Source organism: Monodelphis domestica, chromosome 3, assembly GCF_027887165.1.
Source record: "Monodelphis domestica isolate mMonDom1 chromosome 3, mMonDom1.pri, whole genome shotgun sequence".
Classification (NCBI taxonomy): domain Eukaryota; kingdom Metazoa; phylum Chordata; class Mammalia; order Didelphimorphia; family Didelphidae; genus Monodelphis; species Monodelphis domestica.
The window spans coordinates 402,994,877-403,021,064 of record NC_077229.1 but is presented as its reverse complement, the minus strand read 5'-3'; the positions used below and the strand labels follow the sequence as shown (position 1 = coordinate 403,021,064).

General features: G+C 38.6%; 1 protein-coding gene across 14 annotated transcripts in view; it reads right to left on the bottom strand.

Annotated features, from left to right (window-relative positions):
* The window catches only part of FHOD3 (formin homology 2 domain containing 3), a 719,587-nt gene that overhangs the window by 29,080 nt on the left and 664,319 nt on the right, over positions 1 to 26,188 (bottom strand). For all 14 annotated transcript variants that reach the window (XM_007486745.3, XM_007486741.3, XM_007486739.3 and 11 more), the window contains 5 exons: positions 24,626 to 24,808; positions 17,085 to 17,204; positions 16,248 to 16,409; positions 14,287 to 14,477; positions 9,393 to 9,585 (listed from right to left, as the gene is read on the bottom strand). In XM_007486745.3, coding sequence (XP_007486807.2) covers positions 9,393 to 9,585; positions 14,287 to 14,477; positions 16,248 to 16,409; positions 17,085 to 17,204; positions 24,626 to 24,808 — 849 coding nt within the window. The remainder of the gene's footprint in view (positions 1 to 9,392; positions 9,586 to 14,286; positions 14,478 to 16,247; positions 16,410 to 17,084; positions 17,205 to 24,625; positions 24,809 to 26,188) is intronic.

Here is a 26,188-nt window from a genome sequence, read left to right as displayed (position 1 = left end):
ATAGATAATGCAAAGGTGAATTAGACATGGACTTTGTTCTCAGGGACCTTAGAGTCTAAGAGAGGAATTTATATAATCCCTCACTACTTCTAAACAGGGGCAGCTAGGTGGGGAAATGAATGAACAGAGCTAGAGACAAACCACTTTATCCTGTTTGACTCATTTTCCTCATCTGTAAAATGAGCTGGAGAAGCATAAAACTGTAATATATTTGGAATAACAGTATATGCCACATGGAATATATTCAACTCCCCACTCGGTCTGGCTCTGTGTTAGGTATTTCTTCAAAAGGACATCAAAAATGTTGGAGGACAGTGATGTAAATTATTAAAATCTTCTCAGTTTGGGACTTTTTTTTTTTTTTAGTTTTACTTAGAATTTAGTTGTGATGGTAATGTAATAAGCTTGAATTTGCTAATGTTACAAAGTTTATTTCTGGAAGATACTTAAGTATGATGTACTGACAAGAGCTTCAGAACTGAAATCAAAAGACTGAGACAAGTTGGGTTCAAGTTCTGGCAATGCTAGAATTAGCTAGTTATATGATCTTGGACAACTCACTTCCTTTCTTCTATCCTTATGGGTTTTTTCCCCCACAATGCCCCTCACGATGCTTTAGCTTTTATCTCTTGTCATATGCAATTTCTTCCTGATCTGTATTTCTATAGCATTTTCTTTGTAGCCAGTCAATTTATCAAATGGCATTTACAAAGTGCCTACTATGTGCTGGGCATAAAGCTGTGGTTACCAAAAAAAAAAGGCAAAAACCAGTCCATGCTCTTTGAGAGCTTATAGTCTATTGGAGGAGACAATAGGAAAACAACTTTGTTCAAATGATATGTGCAGATAAGATAATCAATAAAGGGAAGGCCTTAGCATTAAAGGAGGTCAGGAAAGACTTCTGGCAAAAGGTGGGATTTTAATTGTGATTTCAAGGAAGGAAGCCAAGGAGACTGAGAGATGAAGACAAGGAAGGCAGAGAGTTCTAGCCACAGGGGAGAACTAGTGAAAAAATGCCTGGAGTCAGGAGATGGAGCATCTAGTGCAAGGAACAACAAGGAGGTCATGCCACTGGATCACAGAGTATATGGGAATGGGGTGGTATGGCATATGAGGTGTAAGAAGACTGGAACAGTAGGAAGGAGCCAGATTATGGAGGGCTTTGGAAGCCAAATGGAGTATTTGGTCTTGGAGGCAATTAGGAAGCCCGTGGAGTTGATTGAATTAGGGGGAGGGAGAGGGGAATAACATGATCAGACTCTTTTTTAAAAAACCGTTACCTTCCCTCTCTAGGCCTGGCTCTTAATCCACTGAGCCACCTAGCTGCTCTGGGATTAACTCTTTAGGAAGATCAATTTGACAGCTGAGTGGAGAATTGTTTGGAATGTGGAGTCTCTCTCATGATACTTACACCATTCATCTTTGTATCATGCTTATTTGCAGACATGTCTTATCTCTTCTACCACATTCTAAGATTCTTCAAGGCAGAGCAGTATCTTTATTCATCTGTGAATCTCCCTCAGTCTCTTACACAGTGTCTTGAACAGAAGGGCTCAGTGGGTGATTATTAAAATGAATTGAATTGAATTCAGACTAAAGCTGCAGATTTCTGTCTCTTCTAGGCTGAATTCTTTAGGAAGGACATTGATAGGATGGAAAGCACCTGGTTGGGGGGGGGGGGAAGACCAGAATCATAGGAGAACAAGGATCAGATCTTTCAAAGATCTGTTGAAGGAAATGAGGAAGCTTAGACCAGAGGATAATAGTCTTAGGGAAGATATGATGGCTTCCTTCAGGGATTTGAAGAGATGAAGAAGAGTAAATTGTTTTGTAGTCCTATAGATTTTATGGATTTAACAACATTACTCTGAATAGAGGTCCATAGACTGCACCAGAGAGACAAAGAGGTCCATAACACAAAGAGGTTCAAACCTCTGCCCTAGAGGGGAAAATTAGGTGCAAAGGGGGAGTTTCAGTTTAGAATTAGGAAAAATCTTCCTAATAATATGAACTATTCAAAAGAGGAATATACTACAGAAATAGTGAGTTCCCTGCCAGTGATGGTCTTTGTGAATAGTCTGAATGACCACTTTTCATGAATATTGTAGATAGGATTCCTATTTAGATATGGCTTATACTAAAGAGAGACAGCTGGATGGTACAGTAGAGAAACCATCAGGTCTGGAATCAGGAAACCCTGAGTTTCCTGCATTCAAATAGACATTTACTAGTTCTGTGACCCTGGGTAAGTCACTTTAACCTTGTTTGCCTCAATTTCCTCATATATATATATATGTGTGTGTGTGTGTGTGTGTGTGTGTGTGTGTGTGTGTGTGTGTGTGTGTGTGTGTGTGTATATATATAAGCTGGAAATGGCAAAGTATTTCAATATCTTTGCCAAGAAAACATCAAATTGGGGAGGGGCATGACTGAAATGACTGAACAACAACCTACTAGTACATAGTCCTTTAGATTTGTAGCATTTCAGACTCATGTGAACAAATATAAGCTTTAAGCTATTTGCTGGTTGTTTCACAGAATTACAGTTTATCTCCTCAAACAGGCTGTGAGCGCTTTGAAGGTAGAGTGAGGCTGGATTCCTTAAAGGGGCTTATGATAGTACAATTAGGTGAATCTTGAACTAAAGAAATGAGCTTGAAAGGAAGTTTCCTTTGGAATGCTTCGGGGATCTGTGATTGGCTCTTTTCGGTGTTGTTTGATCACTGAATTGAAGAAAGGCATACACAGCATGTGGATCAGAATTGCAGATGCTCCAAACATGAGAGGGATAACTAACACACAATGAGAGTATGAGCATTAAAAATACTTGGGAGAATCTAGATTATTGGGTCAAATTTAATTGCATGAAAACTCAGTGGAATAAATGTAAAATCTTACACTTGAATTTAAAAAGTCAACATTAAAAATAGAAGATAGGCTAGGCATGACTAGATAGCAAGTCATCTGGAAAATGTTTTGAAGTTTTATGGACTGCAATCTCAATATGAATCTATAGTATCATATGGCAGTCAAGAACATGAACATGATTTTAAGTGGCATACAGTGTATACAAGGGACAGTCCTGCTCTATGCCAATCTGGGCACACCATGACTGGCATATTGCATTCAATTCTGGCTGCCACACTTTAGAAGGATATCAGTATGAGGAAGGTTGTTCAGAGGAGGGTATCTAAAATAATAAAGGGTCTTGAGATGATGCTCTCTGAAGACAGATGTAATGTCCTAGAGATTAGACTTTAAAAGCACATAGCAGAGTGGACAGAGAGCTATGACATAGAGGGCTATTTGTTCTGTTTGGCCTTGGAAGGTAATGATCAGAAGTGGTCAAATGGTAAATTTAAATTCAACATAAAAAACAAAAACAACTTTTACAATTGCTAGAGTTATTTAGAAATGGAATGGACTTCCTCAGGAAGTCAGAGACTTCCCTTCACTTGAGGTTTTTAAGTAAAAACTAGATGGATATGTGTGGAGTGATTCCTTTCCCTCAGGTTCCAGATGACCAGTCTGAGATTCTGTGATTCTCACAGTTAGGGAGACATAAGCACAAGGTGGCACCAGTTCTCTTGCAAAGCCTTTGAAAGCAATATCCTGGAGATCCCCTAGATGGGGATGTAACTATGTAAGTAAAGACTGGGGAGAGGAAAAGCAGTGGGAGATGATGCCTCCCTTCCCTTTCCACAAGAAGGAGGGATGGATTTTCTGCTTTGAAAAACTGAGAGAAGGAACAGATTCTATTCATTCCTTGCCCTGACATCATCTTGCTGACATGCTAATATCCCCAGCAACATCAATTCTTGTAAATACTTTAATATATATAATAGACAAATATACTTTTATATAAAATATGTTTAATATAATATAAGTACATTAAAATAAAAATTTTGACATGTCTGCTCATGCTTCTACTCTGAAAAAGAAAGATTTCACATATTAACTAAATTTTACTCTCAAATATACACATGACAAAGAAAAGTGCTTTAAGAGCATTCTCAAATGCTTTTAAAAAAGCTTTTTCATAGTGATTTATTGTTGTGGCACAGTAGATAGAGAAGATAGCCTGGACTCAGGGAGATTTGAATTCAACTTCTAATAGTCTCTCCCTGAATAAAACTAAGCCAAACCTCGGAAGACAGGCACAAATTAGGTCACTGAGTCCAAAATGGAATCCTTGCTAGTCCGCTGTCAGCTAGATGGTAGATGATTTATTGTGCCGTATGGAAACAGGAAAGCCCAAGTTTAAATCTAGTCCCATACGCTAACCAGCTATGTGACCCTGGGCAAGTCACTTAACCTTCTCTGTCTCAGTGTTCTTATCTATTAAATAATGATAGTACCACCTGCCTCCCAGACTTTTTGTAAGGACCAAATAAGAGAATAATTACAGAACATTTAGCATAATGCCTGGCACATAGTAATTACTACAGTAACACTATTATGCTTATTAATATTATTTTGTTGAAATTCTCCTTTTGAGGCTCAGCTCTAGTGCTACTTTTTCCATTCATCCTTCCTGAGCAGCTTCAGATGAGTTGTAATTTCTCTTTACTCAAATTCCCTGTGGCTGAGTTTGGCTTAGTAAGTATGTTTGACTAAATTTCAGGAAGGCCTTCTATTTTTTCAGTTTCCTTGAGAAGAAATTTGATTTTTCCACCTTTCTTTAGTTTATTTTCATACTTTCTTAGTTCTCAGGTAGGATGCTTATATGAGCCTCTAAATCCAGAAGCCAAGAAGTAGGAATACTAAGTTGAAAACCTAGTCGTCATTGTCATTTAAGGAAAGCATCCAAGCATCTCTAGGAGGTTCCGTTGGTCTGAATGATGCCTGGATGTCCTAGTTCTCTCTTAAATATTCTGAGGATTCCTGAAAAGCAAGTTTGACTTTGACTTCCAGAAGGAGTCCCAGGGTTCCCTCCACAGAATTAGAGAGGAAAACAAAAATGTCCATCTAGAAATAAAATTCTGAGCAATGAATTTCACTGGCTCTTATAATGGCAATTGTCTGAAACAGGTTTTTTCTCTCCTGCCTGGGTATATTTAGAGTCTGATGGGAATCATTCACTAATGTCCAATTAGTGGTTTTCTCTGGGCCTGTGGGGACCATGCTAGACTTCATGGTTGATAAAAATCATAGTTTATAGAATGTTAGACCTGGAAAGGACCTCAGATATGAGCTAGTACAGTTCTGTGGTTTTATAAGTGACAAGTTAAGGTTGAGAAAGGTTAAGGGACATCCACGGTTGCACAACTTTTTATTGACTCTGTTCTTAGGAATAATATTATCCAGCTTTGGAGATTTTAGAATAAATCAGGATGATAAGCCTTCTAATAGATGGAAATAACTTTTGACATTTTCCAAGGCACTTTGAAATGATCTGCCCAACTGACAGTGGGAAAGGGGTATCTCTACTCAGAAACAAGACAATGAGATTCAATGAAGATGCTTTTGGCAGACAGAAGGACCAATTTTATTTCTATGGATTCTGGAGGATCAAATGTGTTCCCTAAATGAGGTTAAATGGAGCTTCTCCAGGAGAGATATTCTGAGGTAATAGATATGATATAAGCTGAGGGGGTCTGGCCATAGTGTATTAAGAATATCTTTCTTAGCTTTATCACTTGCTAGCAGTATAACTGTTGAATCCAAGCTCAAATCTGGTCTCAGATACTTACTAGCTATATATCTCTGAGCAAGTCACTTAATCCCATTTGCCTCGGTTTCCATGTCTGTAAAGTTAGTTGGAGAAGGAAATGGCAAACCACACCAGTACCTTTGCCAAGAAAATTCCAAATGGAGTCATAAAAAGTCAGAGATAACAGAAACGACTGAAGGACAAAATCAGTGCAACCACAGGCAAGTCTTTTCTGAAGGCCTCAGTACCCTTTTTCTATATTTCGCTCTTTCTTTCTACCAAGTTATGCAATATTTTGTCCTATTGATTAGGGAATACCTTATTGGATTCAAGAGTCTTTGTGAAGAGAAACAAAGATTTTGGTAAGAGTGAAAACAGATGAGGATGCTAAAAACTTTGAACAAACTTAATATGGTTTGAGACCACTAGGCCAGATGATCTTGAAGGTTCCTTCTTTTTTATCATTTACAATTTGTGTTTATGATTTCCAAACTACTAATGGTACCTATAAAGAATCACCTTAGGGGAATTAATCATTTGTTTATTCTAAAGTTGTAAAACTGCAAGTAAAATTAATATGTGAAAAATCCCTCTATTCTCTTTTTATCTAATTGAGTTCCAAGTATAAAAAATATACGGGAACACAAAATTCCCTAAGAGTCAATGTTTTTATGCAGATAATGTTACTGATCATCAAAGCAGGTAGCCCTCCAAGATATCTTTAAGTTGTTTATTAAGGAATCCCCCCCAAATGATAATAGCAATAATGATAACTAGCATTTATATATACTGTTTTAAAGTTTGAAAAGCACTTTACAAATGTTGATCCTTACAACAACCCTATAAGGTAGGCACTATTATTATCCCCACTTTACAGATGAGGAAACTGAGGCAGATGGAGATAAGTGACTTACCCAGCGTCATACCACTAGGAAATGGCTAAGGCTGTATTTGAATTCAGGTATCCTTAACACCAAGTTCAATGCTCTCTTACTGCTTCTAAAACGTCCAAAGAGAAATATCTGAATTTGACTCAAATACGCTACCCTGTCCCAAGCTTAACTATGGCCCATCACTTAATTTCTTTGCTGCTAAGTCTTGCTTAACCATTAGGCATAGTCTACATTCTGAATTGGGGAACAGAAGCTGAGGGACAAAAGAGAGGAAGTGATCTACCCCAAATCACACAGCAAGGTAATGGTATCATTGAGATTAGGTCTCCTATGTATGTTTTCCATTCAGAAAATGAACCATTTTTAAAAGTGTTTTGAGTTGGCTTAATTCTTTATGGAATGAGATGGCTGGGAAATTGCAGATGCACTACTCATTTCTGTAAAGCAACACCTTTGAAGTGAAGGTCCTCAATGTTCTCCTCTGCCTTTTCTTATCCTAACTAGCCTTTAAAGCTCAGCTTGACTCTCACCTTCTCTGAAAACTCTTTTCCAATAATCTGATCTATAGATGCCTTCCACTTCATAACCATTACAATATTCCTAGGTGGAATCACACAGTTTAGCATTTAGTTATCTAGGCTGTCCTAGATGCTCTCTAATTTTTTCTTCATATGTCTTTTTTTGTTAATTGGACTATAAACTTTGGGGAGAGGCACAGTGGTGCCATATGGCACCTGCATAGCACATATTACTTAACATTATTCTAGGTGCATAGTAGGTGCTTAGTGAATTCTAGTTGATGGATTCATTGTATCTAGACTTTTCTAAAACTAAACTGTCCCTCTTCCTCTTTCACTTCCCCTTCTTACCCCTCTAAAGACACATTTGTGCTGAAGTAATGTTAGACGCAGGATCTTCAGGGATATTGACAATCATTAAGGTTTGACCCTATGAATACACCATTTAAAATATCACTTTCATGTACCCATCTAATCAGCACACAATTGGGGTTGGTCTTCATCTATGTGAATAACCAATAAAAATATTCTTTTAAAGTTTTCCAGCAGCTTAAATGCATGACCTGCCAATATCAGAGTTGACTACTGAATAGGGGTTTCTCAGGAAATTTACCCTCTACAACTTTGGTTGAAGCGAAGGGGAGAAGAGAAAATTGCTTTTCCCTCTGAACTTCTTGAATTAATATCTTGTTGAGGGTCTCATGGAGAAGATCCCTGGAAGTCTGAACTCAGTTTTCAAGTCTTGGTTAAGTGACACTCTACAGTAAGGGTTGTGGGAGGAAAGTTTGAAGGGAAAATTTCAGTGCTAGTTTATACAATGTGTCCATGTGTCTCCAACTAATATGTAAGATGAATTATTTATGAGTAGCTTTTCAGTTAACAAGATTGGAAGAGAAAGAATATTTATTCTTTATAGTTCCACAGGAAAAAATAAAATGAACGAAACTTATGGGGATGGGTTGGGTAGATTTTGGTTAAAAATTAAGAAAACAAAATCAAACCTTTTTGACAATCAGAGACTCAGATTCAATTTCAAATGATGATAATGCTATTGTATTAATTTACATGTGTATAATCCACTGTATAGCACCTCAAGGTTTATACAGTATTTTCTTTTCATTAATCTTTATACTAGGTATCATCTATATAGTTTTTAAAGTTTTATAAAGCCAAGTACTGTGCTAAATCGTTTACAAATATCTCATTTTATCCTCACAACAAATTCCTGAGGTAGGTGCCATTGTTAGCCCCATTTTACAGATAGGAAGAATAGGGCTAAGAGAGGTCAAATGGTTTGTCCAGGGTCACATACTTAAGGTGGAATTTGCACTCAGGTCTTACATACTTCAAGTGCAGTGTTCTTAGCCACTGAGGTGCCTAGCTAGATCATCTATCATCTCTATTTTACAGTTGAATCAATCCAGGCGTAGAGTTTAAATGACTAGCCCTTGACCACACCACCCACAGGAGACTTGGCAAAGTCCCTGGAAGTACTTAAGCAGAGGCTGGATGCCTCTCTGGGACACTGTAGGAGGGGAATCCTACTTTGTGTGGGAGTTTGATGGTCTCTCAGGTTCCTTCCAACTTTCTAGGTTTGGATAGTGTGGACTGCAGAGGCCAGCTCAACTGGTTATCAAACCCAAATAAATGTGATTTTTTTGTATGTGTTTCAAATGACTGGAATAGATGGTCCTTTTGCCTGAGCACAGAACTCCACTATTTGGATGTTTAATCCAAGGAATCAAGACCAAAGTGAGGCAATTTGTCATACTATTAGGACACAACTACAATCTTCATTTATTATACGACCTTCTGACATTTCCCTTCAGTTTGTTCTTCATGTCTTAGCCTGGCTAGGTCCACTAATAATTATGATGAATGATAACAACAACAATAAAAATTCCCATTTATGTGGCACCTTATTATTTGCAAACTTAATATATGTTTTCTTATTTGATTCAAATAGACTCATGTGGAAAAGACTGATGTTGAAAAGATCATGGAATAGCTCAATCTGATTACAAAGATTCTGATTGTACATCTCATTCATACTAATAAGTGAATTCATCTTAAACCACTAAAAAACCTTGCACTTGAGATGATTTATAATCTCAAGTAAGAAGAGACGGTGATGGGATTAAAATGCATTTTCGGTCTTGGAGGGAGTTTAGTTACCCAAATTATCTTATTTTAAATATTGGTTTAAGGTAAAGCTCTCAGTTCCAAAGGTTAGAGTGAGACTCTTGTGTATGGCATTCAGAGAGCTGTGTTTATTTATTTTACTTAGAAGCAAACTCTTTGGCAGGAGGCTGATTTCTTGGCACTTACATCAGTGATCATTTTCCCTCGGGTCTTATTCCTCTCTCTGTGGTTGGCCCGTTTCTGTTTCTGCTGTAAGGCCCGCTCCCGGGTAGTGCGATATTCCAGGGCAAACTCACTGATGATTCTACAGAACTTGGTGATGTTCACATCACGGATTGCGTAGGGGGGGTGGCCCATAAATAGCAAGAAGGAGTGGAATCTGTAATTTAAAAACATATAAAGGTAACTATTTTTTTTTAAAAGAAAATGACCAGCTTTTCTAAAAACTCCCAGTAAAAAGAAACCCAAGCCTTTCCTTTCCCCTTTTCCTTGCCCAGTATATTCTTCAGTTGCCAAATGTTTGGGCTTGTTTGTTTGTTTTTCTATTGCAGAGGTGTCAGCTAACAAAACACCACTGGCATGATATGATTCAAAACAAAATGCAAATAACTGACAAATCTAGTCCACTTTCTCAGGCATATGTTGGTGTTACTTCAAGAACTGTTTGCTTGTAATGTTGCATTAACTCTTAACAATATGTGTAACATTTAAAATTCAACACTGAAAACACATTCATAAATTTAATTTATCTTAAACAATTTTATCATTATTAGTTTTAGAGCCTCTACCCCCTGTCTTAGCATCAGTTCTAAGACAGAAGAGTGACAAAGGCTAGATAATTGGGGTTAAGTGACTTGTCCAGGGTCACACAGCTAGAACATGTCTGAGGCCAAATTTGAATCCAGGTCCTCCTGAGTTTTAAACAATGTTAAAAGGATGACTAAACCTAGGGATTTATAGAACTGAAGTTTTCCATGCAGCAATACAAGAAGGAAAGAATTTCAAATAATTTCATATGTCCAAAGTTTACAACTTTGACCTCAGTCAACATCATATGTTCTACTTTCAAACAAAATGTACATCTAAACAAAATGCCTTTTGTGGTTAAAGATGAACAAGATTCTGCAGGGAAGGACACCACAGGTACATCTCCACATAATAAAACTTGTGATTATTATTGCTGTTGTGAATGGAAATAGTTTAACTCAAATAAGACTCAAAACCTTAACTACAAGCATGACTGAACCTAGTTTCTTTCTTCTAAATGCAAGACTTTGTCTCCTCCCTTAAAACAAACATTTAAGAGCAGAACCCTATAATGTCTGCTGGCTAAAAAAAGAAGAAACAGAGGTGGGCTTAGAAAGCTTCAGAAATCCTTAGAACAAGAATGACTTGTATAATCCGCAACCCAGTCACTATCATTTTAAGAAGGATACTGTTAAAATGAAGTGTATCTGGAGATCAGTTAGGGTAAAGGATCTTGTGTCCTTATCATATGAAAATTAGAACTGGACATGTTTCACTTGTAGAAGAGAAGACTTAGAGGAGTTGTGAGAACTGTTTTCAAGATGAAAAGGTTGATCAAGCAAAAAAGGTATTGAAGTTATTCTGCTTGGCCACAGAAGAAAGAAGTGGGAGCAGTGAATGAGAGTTGCAAAGAAGTCAGTCTAAAGCTTGATGGCAGTATTAACTTCCAAATAACTGTTGTTCAGTTATTCAGTCCTGTCCGACTCTTCTCAGTCCCATAAATCATATTGCCCATGAAGTTTGCTTGGCAATGATATTGAAATGGTTTGCCATTGCCAGTGAATTAGGAAAATAGAGGTTGTGACTTGTCCAGACTCACACAGCTAATAAGTATCTAAATCTGAATTTGAACTCAGGTCCAGGTTCCATGCTCTATCCACTGAATCACCTGGCTGCCTCTTCCTAACAACTAGAGCTGTCCAAAAATGGGATGTTCTGCTGGAGAGACAATGGATTCTCCTTTCTTGGCGATCTTAGGCAAAAGGCTAAATGACCGGTTTGGGGTATTTTATATTGATGATTCTTTTTTGGTATGAGGTATACAAATAGTCATTGATGTTCCTCCCAACTCTCAAGATCTGTGATTCTGAGGGACATCAAACATCATAATACTGTTTTGTAAGTTATCCACAGAAATAGATATCTTGCTTCCAAAATTGGATATGAATTCTTAATTCTTTACAGAACATTTTGAATTAATTGATTTTTAATTAATAAAGATTTGTCTAATCGCTCCCAAACACCTCCACCATACACCAACAGCTTTGAGTAAGGGAAAACATCAATAATGTTCAATTAATCTGTTGTCTAATTTATATGCTCAGCAACAAGATGGATCCATAAATCATGTCAACTACCAGTGTGAATTGGATGGAACAACGTGGTTTCATGATATAGGTATATGATCAGACCTACCAATCTTCATGGATCATATCAGTGTAGAGAGACAGCACCAAAAACTTCAAAATTTCAATTCTTATTTAGAAAAACAGAGCAAAGTATGAGTGAATATGTTGGGAGTTCTGAGGAGTTCAGTGGGAGAAACAAGGGCCCTCATGGTAAGTGGGCTCTAAATAAAATAAAAAGAGGGACATTTGCTGAAATAGATGGGGTAGTAATACAGGCACTACTCATTGAGGAGAGAAGATATGGTTGGAACAGCAACTGAGGAAGGTAAGAAAGAGAACTAATCAATAAAATATTGCCAAGCAGCACTGAGAGACCATTTAAGATTAGTTAACATGCATTTATAGAGGACTCAGTCACCACTGGAATGAGTTCCTTCACTAGTGTTCTGTAGTTCAGGAGTAAAAGTGGAGAAAGCAGATGGTGGAGGTAATCCAGAGGTTGACAATAGAGGGCAAGGGAGATGGGGAAGTCAGGGGCAGAGAGCAGTCTATACCTATATTATTCAACTACAGTTTTGCCACCTTCTTATTTCTGTGACATCTGACAATAATACCTTCACATACTCTTCTAAGGGGTTGTGAAGATAAAATCAAATAATGTGTGTGGAAGACATCATAAATTAAAAATGCAGTTTCAAAGGAAAGGTAACTGTAGAAAAGTATGTAAATTATTTTAGGGGCATATACACTGTTCACTATAATTAACACCATAAACTCTAGAGCAGTGGTGTCAGACCTTGTTGCCTAGAACACTTCCATGTTCACTTGGGACCAGATTAAAGTCTAAATGGAAAATATTTAACAAAAGAAATAGATAACTACATTTTAAAACTAAGTTAAAAAACTAAGCATCCTCTGAGGAACATTATATATTGATCAGTGGTCCCTGTTTCTACTTGGGTTTGGCATCACTGCTCTAGAGTATTAAATTCATTTTGTCAGATAATGTGTATTAATACCTAGTAATAATAACTTGCACAGACTGCTTGATATTACTTAGGGAAGATTGAGAACAGGTGAGATTTAATGGCAATTGAGATTTAAGAAGTATGAAATTGGGTAAATCAACAGTAATAAAAATAAACTTGGAGCCTTTCAAAAAAAAGGGTAAGATATATTAAGTATTTGGTAAAGCTAATAACTATCCCAATTGCCCCAAGTAAGAGTGCTTGTATACTCTCTGACTCTGTCTCTGTCTCTCTGTCTTTCTCTCGCTCTGTGTGTGTGTGTGTGTGTGTGTGTGTGTGTGTGTGTGTGTGTGTGAGTCTCTCTCTCTCTTCCTCCCAGCTTGCTTTGTTCATGGAAAGAAAAAAATAATGCTAACTATATAGTCTGAATCTTTCTTTTAAAGTTCATTTTAGTGATCCTAGAAAAGATCTCCACACTGGAAGTCTTGTCAATATACACGTGGACACTTCTGAGTCATTTCAGTTGCTGCTTGGAGAATGACTAGTTTAAAACATATGGTGCCATATTAAATGTATAATGTTTCTATCTAATTATATACTCTGTGAAATTATACTCCTATAACATGTCCTTTTCCCCTAGAGGAAAAAAGATGAGTTGTGAGTGCTGTCTACATGATGAAACTATCTGAGCTCTGCAAAGATTACTCTGCTACTGACCACTTTTAAACATTTCACGACTTACTTAACTTCCTTAAGCTTCAGTTTCCTCATTTGTAAAATGAGAGGTTGGATTAAATGATACCAAAGGCTTCCTATTCCTGCTGTAGAATTTCATGTCATTTACACAACACTTTTACCAGTAAAGAAATAAGCGGTCTGTTAAAGGTATTCATGATTGAAATGAATCCTAAGTATATTGCTGGTTCTGCCTCTGCACTTTTGCAAACTTTATAAAAAAAATTTCCAATGAACAAATATTTATTTATTTTTCCTTTCAACTCTCCATTCCCTGAAAAATAAAGAATAAAGTCCTTGTAAGAAATATGCATAGTCAATCAAAACAAATTCCCACATTGGCCATATCCAATAATGTAGATCTCATTGTGCCTCTTGGGTTCATTGCCTTTCTGGCAGGAGGTGGTTGTCAAGTTTCATCATCAGCCTGGAAAGTAAGGGATGCCCATCAATTGGGGAATGGCTGTACAACTTACAATATATAAATGCAATGAAGTGCTATTATGTTGTAAGAAATTATGAAGGGGATAGGTTCAGAGAATTCTCCAAACACTTACGTGAAGACTTATATGATCCAGAATGAAGTGAATAAAACCAGAGCAATTTGTAGAATAAAATCAACACTGTGAAGACAAATGACTTTGAAAGACTTAATAATTCTGCTGTTGTTATTGTCCCCCTAAAGAGACAGAGGACAGGCTCTATAATTGACCTGACCTGACAAGTGGAGCTATTAGTCAAGAAGCTGGAAATCGAGAAACCCTAGTCAAGATTCTGTCTGCAATGGTGGTTCCAACTACCAAAAATAAGATCCTTTGAATCTATAAAATAGTATGATTATTTTCCTCAGAAGAAACCTGTTGTACAGATGAAACAATTGATCATCTAAGATGATCCTTCTTGACTCAAATTGACAGCACAAACTTCAGTAATCTTATTGACCACATTCTAGTTTAAAGAATAATTTAAAGTATTAATATGCTGATGTCCCAACTCCTTTACCTATTAATTATTCTTCTGTGAACAATCTTCAGAATTATAATTCTTTCTGCACAGTCTTTCAGAAACTCAGACATTCTTTGCTTTAGAACTGGTTTCATTTCATGTTTGGCAATTGCCTTGAGGTGATCCCATGATGCTTTGCATCTTCGTTCCATTTGACATAAGTTGTCTTGAAGTTGATCAAAGTCAACCTGAAAACAAGGGAGGAGGGCTAACATTAATAAATTCTAATCTTTACATGAGCCATCTGGTCTGTAATGTCCAGATATCATGAAAAAGGGTCAAAAAATTAAAAACAACAACAAAGTTTTGTGATGAATGCACAGAATAATAATTTAAGAATTCATATGTATACTGACACTGATAATCTAGTTATAAAACTATTTCCTAAGTGAAACCTAGGAGAATGGTGCCACCTTTTTCTACAATACCTGGAAAAAAATATTACAAAAATTTGAACTTTGCATAGCAAGATTAAGAGACTATATGTCTGTTTGGAAACTCCTCCAAAGATAGATGAACATGCTTTTTCTTTTCTTTGAAAGTGATATTTCACTATAGGTTAGAGGAATGTGTAATGATTATAAGCTCACATTTACATGGCACTTTATGATTTACAAAATGCTTTACCAATGCTATCTCATTTGCTTTAAACAGACTGATGTAGTGAAGATCATTAGATGGCACAACATGACTGTACTTCCCTGACCTCCACCAGCAGGTTAAGAGTTTTCATTAGTCTACATTGAAGGTGATGGAAAAATGGCACACTCTGGTGCTCAAAAGGGAAACTGGTCTTTCTTTTTATCCTCTTTCTTTTTCTACTTCCTCATTCTTCCTTCATGGAATACTAAATTTCAATGGTGTCATTCTAGAAAGGCCTGCTGCTTTTAAACCCCACAGTCCATACATCTGATTTTTTTCTTCAGATGTGAATTCAAAGGGTTTGGGGAGAGGACAGGAATTCTTTTCTAGTTCTTTGCCTTAGGACAAATTTCTGTGTTTGATGTGGAACTTAAAGAGAGCTACTTTACAAAACCTTATGAAAATAACCAGAGAAACTTGGAAGAAAAGGAGTAAAAGCTATTATCAGGGAAGTGTAAAAAAGGAAGAAAGGAAGAGCTGGTCACACTACAAGGGTGCAGGATAATGGGTGGATAGCCAGAGTGGCTCTACTAGTATCTTTTTGAAATCAGGAAAAATCAAGGAAGACTCTAGACTCATTGGGCATCTTCTTCTCATTTGCCCTTCCTCCTATGGTGAACCATTGAAAGGCAATGACAAGAGATGTACAGAACAGTCAGGCTTAGCTGGGTCACAAACTGCACCAATGCAGGAAACATTCAAATCAAGGAGATGACAGTTTACCAATGAATTAAATGGGAATTTTCTCAGAGTATTGTTTACTGTGCAAAGGTACTAGATGGAATTTAGGAAGAGGCCAGTATGACACAGTCTGACAGAACCAAAAGTAAAATGACTACCTTTAATGTTCATTAATAAGGGTAGCTAAGTAGCTCAGAGGATAGAGAGCCAGACATGGAGAAAGGAGGTCTTGGGTTCAAACCTGACCTCAGATACTTCCTAGCTATGTGACTTTGGGCAAGTTACTTAATGCCAAATGCCTAGTTCTTACTTCTTTTCTGCTTTGGAACGAGTTCCTAGTAGTGAAAGAAAGAAAGAAAGAAAGAAAGAAAGAAAGAAAGAAAGAAAGAAAGAAAGAAAGAAAGAAAGAAAGAAAGAAAGAAAGAAAGAAGAGAGGGAGGGTAGGAGGGAGGGAGGGAAAGAGGGAAGGAGGGAAGGAAGGTCATTAAAAACAACTTGACAAGAAGTTGCATTCATAATAGGCACTATAATGGAAAGAATGAAAGCAACATTTCAGCACTTGTTCTGGAGGAGACTATGAAAGATACAATATCTTTAGCAAGGGCAAGAGTTTTCTTCATTATTCACAGACATACCTTGGCTGACCTAGTGATGGCCCCAATCTCAGAATATAGATCTGTACTGTCTGGGAAATTTTCCACCACCATGGTGCACACATGATGTAGGAGAGACTGCTTGTGCACAGTGTCTTTGACTTCTGGAACCTTCTCGAGGTAGCTCAATTCAAACGCTTTAGCCTAAAAAAAAGGGGGGGGGGGATAAGCTTAAACTTCTTTTGTTTTATCCACTCTCTTAAAAGAGAACATGAGCTGTACTAGGAAACCATGTCTTATTTAACGGTCTTCTTTGTTCAATCCTTAGGAATTATAATAATGGATTCTTCAGTACCAAGACTCTTTCATATCCCCATTATCCCTTCAGCAGTGGCCTTTAGTGAAGTATAAATTCAATGTGCCTTCTGACCTAACTCCCTGAGACAATCTAGTTTCATCCCCAGTATGCTCCTACAGCTCAGGATGTCCTGCCCTAGGATCCTTGTTACCCAGCAGCCTATTTCAACCTTTCTCTCCTTCTTCCCTCCCATTTATCAGCTTTTCTTTTCCTTCCTTCCATTTGCTATTTTAAAAAAGTTAACTTAAAAATACTAGGCCCTTCTGTAAACATGAAAATTTCTAATAACAATTATACTTTAGGAAAAATGTGCAAATTGTTCCCAGGATGATAAATTGACATAAAAGCTGTAGGTCTACATTAGAAGCACCTGGTTGATATTGTGTTTTCAGTATAAAATTTCTCCTATAGTTTCCTGAATAATAAGAGTTTTTGTTAGATGACACATTATGGGAAATCATGGCTACTACTTTTGTTAGCAAATGTTCCTATAACCAATAAAACAATATGCTGTTACTTACATTGGAACCATTGAGGAAGTTCCCAATTGCCAACAAAGTTGACAGAATGAAACCCAGGGTTTTGTTATTTTCCAACTGATCTATTCCTTCCTTCAGATCCAAAAGTGGTTCTGCTACCTCCTGCCGATTAAAAAAAAAAGATAAAAAAGTAGAATTGGAACATATGTACAAATTATTTCTATTTTTCTATCATTGTTATTGCTGTTGTTTTTTGCCATTGAATGAACATACAAACTGTGAAGCTTTGGAATTTATAATAATGAACCTGATTGTCTCAGGCATATAGAAGTCAAGACTGGCAAAGGAAGAGAGTGCAACAAGTGAAGGGGCAAAGGCCTGGGAAGGCATTGGATTAGAGGTCTGAGCAAGAATAAGCAATAGGGGTAGGGGCCCTGAAGCATAAAGTAATATGGAATGATAAATGATTATGATCAGAGAAAGCAATTTTATAGACCATCAACATAGAAGTAGAACGTTTGTGGCTGAAAATAAAAATCAAAGCTATGAATATTTCTGTGTGGCTAAGGTGAAGTGAAGACATAGGTCATGGGGATGAGAAAGTCAAGATATGGAATTAATGGATACAGAACTTTCTCTTAGGGTCAAAGAAACCTGGGTTCAGGCCCCACCTCTGACACATTCTGGCCAAGTAATTTAACCTCTCAGTGCTTGAAGCATCTCTCTAAGTCTAAAACAGGGGCAAGTCTGCATTGGTAAATTGGGAGTCCCAACATCAATGAAATGACAAGTCTACCCCTTACCACTTTCACCCCCAAAAGAAATTAAATTCTGTGATAATTCAGATGGGAAATAGGCTGAAATGCAATTTTATCTACAAAATACTTGCTAAGGATATGGTTAGTGTAAGTAGACTTGCAAGGAGAGTACTTCCTTCAATTTTTGAGATATGAAGTACTTGGTAGCTAATCTCTCACCTTAAACAGCAATTCTTTCCTGGGGCACCTAGGTAACACAATAGATAGAGCCCTAGGCCTGGAGATAGGGAGTCCTAGGTTCAAATTTGGTTTCAGACACTTTCTAGCTATGTGATCTTGGGTAAGGCATTTAACCCCAATTACCTAGCCCTTACTACTCTTCTATCTTGGAATTGAAACTAAAACAGAAGGTAAGGGTTTAAAATACACATACATATGCACCCCAAAAATCCAGTAACTCCTTAATAGGTTCTTCTAACTTTAGATTGAACAGTTCTAATGACAGAGAGATTCATATTTCATAAAAAAAAGCAACCTGTTCAACTGTTTGATTTTATAACCCTGCTGATATGAAATGAAAACCTCTCTTCTTCCAGTCACTGGTCCTGGTTTTGCTCTCTGGATCTATGCAGAATGTCTTTTCCCTCTTCCATATCAAAGCATTTCAAATACTTAAGGACTATTATTGGATTTGCCTTAGGTCTTTTTATTCTTCGTAATACTCTGAAACTGAAATGGAAGTATTTAAATCTTTCTCCCTCTCTGTCCCTGTCTCTGTCCCCCCCCTCTCTGTCTCTGTCTCTCTGTCTGCTGTCTCTCTCTCTCTCTCTCTCAAAAACCCTTACCTTCTGTCTTAGATTCTTAGATAGAATTGTGGTAAGGGCTGAGTAATCAGGGTTAAATTACTTTCTTGAGGTCACAGTTAGGAAGTGTTAAAGCAGATTTGAACCCAGTTTCTCCCAACTCCAGCCATGGCTCTCTATCCATTGTGCTATCTAGTTGCCCTAGGAGAGCAGGGACTTCCAGTTATTTTTCCTTTGTAATCATAGCAATCTTGCACAGTGCCTAGTATAAAGGAGGTAAGGAGGTACTCAATAAATTTTCATTGGTTAATACACCAATAGTAAATATTCATTGATTAAAATGCGCCACTCAGACCAGAGCACAAAGCTTCAGACATGATCTAAAGAATGGTAAACTTTTGGGCACCAAGACAGCTGGCACGTGGCAACATGTTGCACAGAGATGTCTATTCAGTGCCCTTCTAATACCCATTCTTAGATAGTTCTATACTCTGTTTATGTCTAGGACTGGCTCTGTCCCACAAATTTATGTAGATTTGTGAAGATTGGTCTGGATTTTCAAGTAGTTATTTTCATCAGACAGCCCCAATTTGTGTTGTTCTTGCCTGCTCTGGAGAGGAAGTCTAGGGGCTACACAAACCAGCAGTGATTAGAGCTCCCTGATCTGGCAAGTCTCAAGCCTGAAGAGTATCCTTATGTCACTTCCTGAAGTCATCCTCCCCACACCCCTCAGCCCCAAACCCCCATAACCCTGTGTGCCAAAGGGAGGAATGGGCCACAGGGCTGTCTTTGGCAGCAGCTACCAGACTAAAAGTTCTTTGGCAAGCTCCACTGTACACCAGCTTGCCATAAGGTTTCCAGGTTTTTGGGTCCAGGACAGATACATTTTTATGTAAATTAATTACATTAAAATGATCCAGGAGGATTAAAGGAAGAATCCACTTTTAATGAGCATAACGAGACATCAAAATGGCTTTGTTCCTTTAGAATGTCACTGAAATGGATAGTTATTTTTACAATGGACTGGAAGGACGGTGTTTACAGATACAATCCCTTGGATTTATATTTGCTTAAGCATATGTTTTGTTGTAGACTGCATCTGCAAAGAGTAATTACAGCCTTGAGGCTCCCTTGTGCATTTGAGAAAAAGCATCATGTATTGGAAGGAACATTGGACTTGGGGTCAGAAGGGCTGGAGCTTGGCCTTGGGTCTGCCACAGAGTAGTTGTGTGACACTAGGCTAGTCATTTATTTCTCTTCTTGGAGCTTCAGTCCCCTCCAACTCTCGAGCTTATTCAATTAGAAGGTTCAGGACTACAATCAGGTCCCCTGTCTTCTGAACAAGACAACTACTTTCTCCTAACTTGTGTTCTTATTTTTCATCTTTCATTTTCAGTGCATCTTTTCTATGCTGCCAGATTTTTTAATTTTATTCTTCCACTTAATAATCTTCAAAGGTTTTTCACTACCTACTGAATAAAGCTGTGTTTTTTTTCCTTCTGTTTTTTTTTTAAGCTAGGCATTCAAGGCTTTCCCTATCTATAATATATCATATTTCATGGCAACATGAATTCAACAACAATGACTATATACTAAGCATTTATTTAGGTACAAGGTACTCTGCTAGCCACGGGGGGGGGGGGGGGGGGGGGGAACGGGAAGGGAGGCAATTGGCTCTCAAGGAATTGACGTTCCCTTGAAGGGGGAGATGGCATCTTGATAGCCACGTTTATTCCATGGTAGGGTGGTGAAGGTAAAGGAGAGAGGTGGATACCCTCTAAGTGAACTTTTATGAGTTAGAGAGAATGCTTTCACCTAGGGCAGAGATGAGGGAGGAGGTAATAATCATGATATCTGAGGAAGAAGAAGGTGCCTGAGCACAGCTCTTCAAGAGTGCTCAAATATGGAAATGCAAAATGTGGGCAATTCAGACCTTGGAGGGGAGGGTCCAAACCCCCTGTTTTAGATAAGCTAGCCAGTCTATTCAGTATATCCTATCTCTCAAGCATATACAGTCTTGCCTTTGACCTTTTGTTCACCGCCCAGGTCCCGTGTGCCCTCTCATTTCCTTTTTATTGCAACTATCCTTCAAGCCCCAGTACATCCAGGAAGCCCATCCTGGCCTCCCCCATCCACAATGTCTGCTCCTTCTTTAGAACTTTTGGGAATTTATTGTCTGTGCCATTCATGTAACTCAAGTGCTTTCTCTGCATTATTATTTAACTGTGTGTGTGTATGTGTATTGGTTGTGCCATTGAAACATGCCATTTCATTCCAATCAAACCATAAGACAGAGAGTGCTCACAAGAGGGCAACCGGTTAGACAGGGTCCATACCTTACACTTCTTGGTTTTTTACTAAGCATATAATAAACCCACAGCAAGTGCTCAAGACACGTTTTCTAGAATCACAGTATTTGAGAGTTGGAAAGGATCTTGGTGACTATCTAGTTTAAACCACACATGGAAGGAATCCTCACTGTAACCTACCCAACAAGGGGTCATCCAGCCTCTGCCTGAAGCCCTTGAAGAAAGGAGAGCATTTTGCGGCAGCCAGACTACTTTTAGAAAGCTCTAATTGTTAAGCAGTTTTTCTGACGTGAAACCTAAATTGCTTACTTGCACCTTTTCATCCACTGAAGCCAAAAGGAATAGGCATAGACTTTTGTCCACATTGTTGTTACTATTGTTCAACTGCTTTTTTTAGTCATGCTTGACTCTGTGACTCCATTTGGAGTTTCCATGGCAGATACTGGAATGGTTTGCCATTTCCTTCTCTGAGGCAAACAAGGTTAAATGACTTGCTCAGAATCAAACAACTAACAAGTGCCTTAGGTCAAATGAACTGGGGGCTTCCCGACTCCAGGTATAACATCTATCCACTAAAACACCTAGCTCCCCAGCTCCTTTCTCCACCATTACATCCCTTCAAATACTTGATAATGGCTGTCAAGTCTCCCTTGAATTTTCTCTTTTCCAAGTTAAACAGGACAAGTTTCTTTCAATTGTTTCTCCAATGACATAGACTCAAGACTCTTCACCATTGTGGTGCTGTCTTTTTCTATACTCTCTCCAGATTATTGTCTTCCCTAAACTGTGGCTCCAACAACTGACTATGATACCCCAGATGACATCTGATGAGAGCAGAATACCCTGGGACCAGCACCTCCCTTTTCCTGGAAGCTATAGTCCTTTTAGAGCAGCTAAGTGGTGCCCTAGTACATAGAGTGCAGGGTCTGCAGTCAGGAAGACTCATTTTCCCAAGATCAAATCTGGTCTCAGACACTTACTAGCCATGAGACCTTGGGTATATCACCTAACCGTATTTGCCTCTGTTTTTTCATAGGTAACATGAGCTGGAGAAGGAATATTAAACCACTCCAGTATCTTTGCCAAGAAAATCCACAAATCACAAAGAGTTGGACACAATTAAAACACATGAATGACTGTGGCCCTCTTAATGGAACCCAAGCTTCTTTTTGGTTGTTACATTACACTTACCAAACTTACAGTTCATTAAAATATCCTGAACTTTTTTTTTAAGAACAACTGCTCTCTAGTCACACCTCTACCATTTTATTCTTGTAAAGTTGTGTTTATTGTTGAATGATTGATATTGATCTTTTGGTTATTCGGTTTATTGTACTAGTAAATTGCAGTTCAATTCAACAAGTGTCCTATTCATGATATGGTTCAGTTGCCTGTATGAAAAAATTGTGGCCAACCTCTTGCCAGAAATAAACTACAGCCCCAGAGCACAGAACACAGAATGTTAGAGTTGGAAGCCAGGGCAGCTAAGTGGCTCAGTGGAGAGAGATCTGACACAGGAGGTTCTGAGTTCAAATCTGACCTCAGACACTTCCTACCTGTGTGACCCTGGGCAAGTCACTTAACCCCCATTGCCTAGCCCTTACTACTCTTCTGCCTTGGAACCAATACACAGTATCAATTCTAAGATAGAAGGTAAGGATTTTTTTTAAGTGTCTGGAAACAGCCACAGAGACCAACTACTGTGCTGTAAGAGTTGTTGCCATTGGCATTTTTGCCTTCCTTCTTTAAGGTGCATAACAACAACATTAGAAATCTGGGCTCATTCCTTGAATCTTTTCCTTCAGGCAGACTATCTCTGCCTGTACATCGTTGGCATCTTGCCAGCAGGCTCTGGAGCTTTTCTACTTTTCCTGGATTTGACAGCAGGACTGGCCTCTTTAAAGGCTGGGGCTAAGGACAGGAAAGGTACTGTGTACTTGGCAGACACCCTCAGCTGTGGAAGCCAAGCTTAAGCAGGTTGGCACCCCATCGAATTTCTTTTTTAGGCTGTCTACCTTTCTCTTAGGTGCTTAGAGATAAACTGGCCAATGGGCTCTTTCTTCAGACTTACCCTCCTTGACTTCTCTGACCTCCTTCCTACTCTTGGCTTTAGACACGTTACATTTTCCTAATTCTCTTCCCATTTCTCTGTAACATCTTCTCTGTCTTCTTCATTGGCTCCTTCCTCCTTACAATCCCTTCATGTCAGCATTTCCATGGATCTGTCTCTGGTCTTATTCTTTTATCTCTACACTCTCTCACTTGGCAATCTGTTTCACATCTAACTACTAGCTCTATTCAGAGGAATCTCAGAACTATAGCTCCAGTCCCCCTGTCTTTTCTGCCTGAGAACCACAGCTCCAAGGTTCTATGGAACTTTTCTACTTGGATATTCTACCTTCCACCTTGAGATTCACTATATCCAAAATCAGCTCCTCCTTCTGATTTCATTGCTCCTGTTGTCTCTGGGAGCATTCACCCAACCTGACCATGTCTGTGATCTTTTCTTTCTCCTTCTTTGTCCTTTCCCATTACTAATCAGTTGCCTTATCTTTACGGTGGAATTCATTTCCTCTTTCACCACATGGCGAAGATGGAAATGTGTATTATGTGATGACATATGTATTTCCTCTATCCTATTACCTTCCTTCTTGGGGAGGGGGGAGAGACGGAAGGGAGCGAGAGAATACAGATGACAAAATATCAGAAAATGAATATTAAGATATTGTATTTACAGGCAATCTGGAAAGAAATAAAATTTATTATATAAAAATATCATTCCCCCTCAGTATTCCTACTGCCACTATCTTCCAGGATGTGTTTATTTCTATCTATTTGGCCTAGGGGCTGGCAAACTATTGCCCTATCTAGCCTACTGACTTTTTTTTTTTAATGTTTTAGTTTTAATTCTTACCTTCTATCTTAGAATCAGTACTAAATATTGGTTCCAAGGCAGAAGAGCAGTAAGGGCTAGGCGATGGGGGTTAAGTGACTTGACCAGGGTCACATGCCTAGGAAGTATTTTAGGCCAGATTTGAATCCAGGACTTCTCATCTCCAGGCCTTGCTCTCTATCCACTGAGACACCTAACTACCCTTTTATTTTTTTAAACTCTTACCTTCCATCTTAGAGTCAATAGCAATGGGGGTTATGACTTGTCCAGAGTCACACAGGTAGGAAGTGTCTGAGGCCAGATTTGTACCCAGGACCTTCCCTCTCTAGACCTGGCTCTCAATCCACTGAGCCAGCCAGCTACTCCTGCCCTTATTTTTGAAAGGCATGCTAGCTAAGAACAGTTTTCCATTTTTAGTTTATTTTAATTTAATTTAATTTAATTCATTATTTATTTATTTATATTTATTTATGTGTGGTTTTCCATTTTTAAATAGGCTCCTGGGTCATAGTTTGCCAATCTTTAACTTATACTATTACAATGCTCTTCTTTTAGGTATATTGTCTGCACTTTCTTCCCCAGGCAGAGGGAGCAAAGCAGAGAGCCGGCTACAACCACCTCGAGTGCCAGAGAGAATGGCCCAGCCTGGATTTCGGAACATAACGCTGGGGACTGCTGATTCTTGTCAGCTTGACCCATCAACACACCAGCCAAGCAAGAGTCAGGAAAAATAGCCATCTGTGGCTTGCTCTCGAGGAGCTCGCTTCTCTGGGACAGCGGCTGGGGGTGTCCCCTCCCTCCCTCCCACCCTCCCATTTACCTTTTCTATGACTTCGTAGTCCATTTTGAAAGCCCAGAGCTGGAGCCTGGCAGACAGCTCGCTGATGGAGGAGAGCGTCAGCAGGAACTGCTCGGCGCTGCCCAGAGGGAGATCCGGGTTGGCCATTTGGGCCTCCTGGATTTTTTGCTTTTCCTCTTCCGTTGGAATCATGGTGAGGATTTTCTGGAAAGAGAAGACAACATGGTCTATTTCCTTTTTGTGGCGTGGGCGGACACACCTCTGGCTTCTGTTTTTGTTGTGTCTGAAGATGTGTTTGCTGTTTTTAGTGTTTTCTCACCCCTGTATCCCTCCATAGTACGCTGTGGTAGAAACAGAAGTCTCAGAGAGAGCTCCGGCACGGGTGGTTCTGATGCCTGTGAGGTGGGGAGAAGTCGGATCTTGGGACCCGAGACCCCACAGAGAAAGGCTCCAAGCCACTACCCAAGGTGTCCCCGAGAAAGCTACGGCTGCAGGGAGGCTGTCGGGGCAGCATCAAGAAAAATGGCGGCCTATTTCCCAGAGGGGAGCCCATACCCTTCTGGCATGGCTGAGAGCCCTCCGTCTCCCCCTGTTTGGGTCTTGTGGTGCAAAAGATGAAGCCCAGGAGAGGAATACAATGACAAGCAGTGGTCGGGGCCCCGGGAAGGAGAGGGAGACAGCTGGGTCATAGGACTGATGAATTTGCCTGCAAGTTGTGGAGGTATTAAAGAGAAAAAGCACACTTCCCCTATCCTGGCCCTGGGAGGGCAAAGCCCCCATCACCCCACCGGCGTTACATCTCTGGACACACGTGGTCAAATATTTCTTCATTTTTTGGACTTTTGTTTTACAATGAGCCTGAATAACTGAGAAATGGAGATTTAGAACAGGGAAGGCTATAGAGGGTATCTAAGCCTCAACACTCCCCTTTTACAGAGGAGGAAGTAGCAAGGCTAAGTGATTTGCCCATGGCTGTCACATTGTTAGAAATGGAGTTGTGGCTAGAAACATGTTCTTTCTACTATAATGTTGGTCTCAGACCTCCATAGCTCTTGATATAGACAGTATTCTAGGTAAGGCTGAAAAGGAATGTGTAGGAAAAGGAGAAAAATCAAGACAAGAAAAAAGATAACAATGTAAGCTTTGTGTTTTTTTCTGTTATTTATATAGGAAACATGTTTATATTTAATATTTTTTTTGCCTTTATGCATGTTTAGCCTATCACAGTTTTTTTTCTGAATTCCCAGAGATAGGCTTATAAACTATTTGTATAAACTATATTTTTATTGTTTATGCAGTTACATTTTATACATATATAAAATTTAGTTATTTTATATATTAATTTAATATATTAAATTTTGTGAAATAAATTTATAAACTATATTTCAGTTTTGACCATTTAAACCTTGTAATGAAAAGGGAAATGAAAACACCATCACTAAAATCAGCTATGTCAAATTTGGTTAGCTTAAAAAGGAGAGTAAATGTTTTTACAAAGCGGAGGATACACCTTATTCAAAGAGATGAGGTAATCATTTAACTTGTTCATAGCAAAAATCAGTTATGGAAAAGTTAAGAGAGGGC